Source organism: Sinocyclocheilus grahami, unplaced genomic scaffold, assembly GCF_001515645.1.
Source record: "Sinocyclocheilus grahami isolate Dianchi unplaced genomic scaffold, SAMN03320097.WGS_v1.1 scaffold6971.1, whole genome shotgun sequence".
Lineage (NCBI taxonomy): Eukaryota > Metazoa > Chordata > Actinopteri > Cypriniformes > Cyprinidae > Sinocyclocheilus > Sinocyclocheilus grahami.
The window spans coordinates 2,906-5,528 of NW_015511185.1; the positions used below are offsets into that span (position 1 = coordinate 2,906).

At 36.3% G+C, this 2,623-nt stretch overlaps 1 protein-coding gene across 1 annotated transcript in view; it reads right to left on the reverse strand.

Annotated features, from left to right (window-relative positions):
• The window catches only part of cdk5rap3 (CDK5 regulatory subunit associated protein 3), a 5,344-nt gene extending 2,892 nt beyond the window's left edge, over positions 1-2,452 (reverse strand). The window contains 11 exon segments of the mRNA XM_016263758.1: positions 2-45; positions 148-299; positions 389-496; positions 566-710; positions 832-968; positions 1,046-1,224; positions 1,317-1,365; positions 1,465-1,565; positions 1,652-1,783; positions 1,922-1,967; positions 2,279-2,452. Coding sequence (XP_016119244.1) covers positions 2-45; positions 148-299; positions 389-496; positions 566-710; positions 832-968; positions 1,046-1,224; positions 1,317-1,365; positions 1,465-1,565; positions 1,652-1,783; positions 1,922-1,967; positions 2,279-2,284 — 1,099 coding nt within the window. The 5' untranslated portion in view covers positions 2,285-2,452.
• Positions 2,453-2,623: the final 171 nt, after the last annotated feature.

Here is a 2,623-nt window from a genome sequence, read left to right on the forward strand (position 1 = left end):
CTTTGATGAATAAAAAGTTCAAAAGAACAGCATTTATTTGAAAAACTTTTGTAACATTATTAATGTCTTATTATTGGCACTTTACATCAATTTAATGCATCCGGAATAAAAATATTATTGACCCCAAACTTTTGAAAAGCAGTGTACATGTATAAGAAATTCTTAATGTTAAGTACAGTTATCAACATTTAATTTGAGTAAATCCCAACACACTTACAGTCTGTGCCAACATCCACAATTTCAATTTCCACAGGTGTTAATTCAGAGGCTCCCCAGTCAATACCACCAGCACTGGTTTCCTGAAGTTGATTGGTAGACTGTTTTAATTCTGTTTCAAAATGAGATAACCAAAGACTTTACATTTGTACTAAATATTTAAGGCTCTTACCTCTGTGCCAATCTCGGGACTAATGCCCAAGTCCACACCATCCTCAACAGAGATTCCAAAATTCACCTCTTCAGTATCAGCGCCATCGCCGAGGTCACCCCAGTCAATCTGCACAAAACAAGAATGATAGATAGACGCTTAAAACTCAACTCATGGAGTCATATTATTCACACTTACAGTCTCCTCTGTAACAACATCAGGTGGGGCTTCCTCCATTACAGGTCTCTCTACAATTGTGGGCACATTTCCTGTCTTCCACTCATATACAGTTGTGTTTCCTTTCTTCTGGACAAATCTTAGAATGGGCAGTGCTTCTTCAGACCTAAAAAAATGTCAAATTGCACATCATATAAGGGTTATGTTGGCGTTAAATTACAGGCATGATTTCAGGTGTCTAAAGGTCAATCAATGCACCATTAGAAACGACAAGAAGTCACACTCACCAATGGCTAACAAAGTTTATGAAGGCTGCGTAAAATTTTATAGCTTCATCCAGACAGGCTGCTTTTTTACCAGTTTCTTCTAAAACTACAGGCAGATCCTTAACGAGTGCTTGTAACTCTCTTGCCACATTTTCCCCCTGTGAAATATTATAGGTTAGTATCGGTAATCAACATCAAACGATGTAAAATACATTGTAATCATTTGTTGTCTAACCTGTATCCCATACTGTTTACAGGCAGCATAATAGCGTTCCCTCATGTCAGTGGCACCGCTCTGACACTCCAGTTCTCTTCTGCTCAACTCCTGCTGCAGCTGCTGAGCTTTAGACACCTGCTTCCTCAAAGCAGGACCTTCATAACTTACACTACGAATCAATATACTGGCCACTTCAGCTGGGGTTAAAAACACACATACACACAATCATGTCACTGTGTTTGCGTAACTTTTAAAAAATGGCTTAAATAATTAAATGAGGATTGTTTACCTAAATAGACATTGTCTTTTTCATACAGGGACACTATTTCTTGCCAATCCTGTTGACAAAAAAAAAAATATAGCATATTATTTTTACTACATACAGCAATAAATTACACATTAAAAGAATAATAAACAGCAGAGAGATGCATCATCACCTTCATCCTTTGTGATGAATATCTGCCAAAAATATTTTTGGTGGACACCTCTGTTCCTTTTAATATTTCGATTATTCGTAAGCAGTGGAAATAATGAATATCTGCAAAAGGAACAATGTATGAGTAATCACATTCAAACAAAAAGAAGTATGTTTGTATTGTTATAATAATGGTTTTTTTTTTTTACATGAGCCAGAGAGCAGTTGTTTGATCTCCTCATTCTCTGGCATATCCTGAATGGCAGCATTGATTTTCTCTCTAATTGTCATCACTGCACTTTGCCATTTCAGCGTGCAGTGCCTCCGGTCCACCAGCCAGTCTGAATGATGGAGACAAAAGCAAAATATTAAATAGATCTGTGTGCAAGATCTAAACTACTGTGTGCAGAAGTCAAGCTACAGCACAAACCATATGTTTAAGAATTGTGTATGCATAAAAGACTGTAAAACTGTCTTACCTAAGAGTTTACTGGTTTGGATGTCAATTGGGACATTCTGGATGTTCTGTTAAAACAGATTTTTATAACAAAGGTAAATTATACACACTGTAATAACACTCACGTCAACTTTTTGCACATTATTATGGTCTTATGATCTTAATGGAAAGACAACGAAAAGATGTAAGCCAAGAAAATAATTCAGGCTTTATATTAATAAAATCACATAAGTGTGCATTGATGCACAATAATACTCTTTGAAATGGTTTTTGATAGCTTGTCAATGTCTATAAGCATGTTCACGTTTCTTTACACAGAGAGAGCAAGACTTAAAAAAACGGTGACACTTAATTTTAACCAAAGAATGTTTTGTTTTACCTCCATTGCAATCGTGGTTGTCGTTATTTTGATCAAATAACACCTAAAGCTACTCCATGCCTGTAAATAAAACCGATGAGATATAGCTCAAGTTTACAATTTCCACTGACACGTACATACACAACTGACCAGTCAGCACACGCGACACTGCTGGGTCTCACGCGCCGCCTGCTGAAAGACCAATGAACTACACGAATAGAAGAACCGTTAATCACTTCCTTGTAACGTCAAAATAAAAGTCACTAGAAATTGCTTGCAACAAAGTGACCTTAATTTTCCTCTTAGTTATGTATTTTCCGTGAACTCAAACGTATCTGAAATTCACTGTATATTGATTTTTTTTTT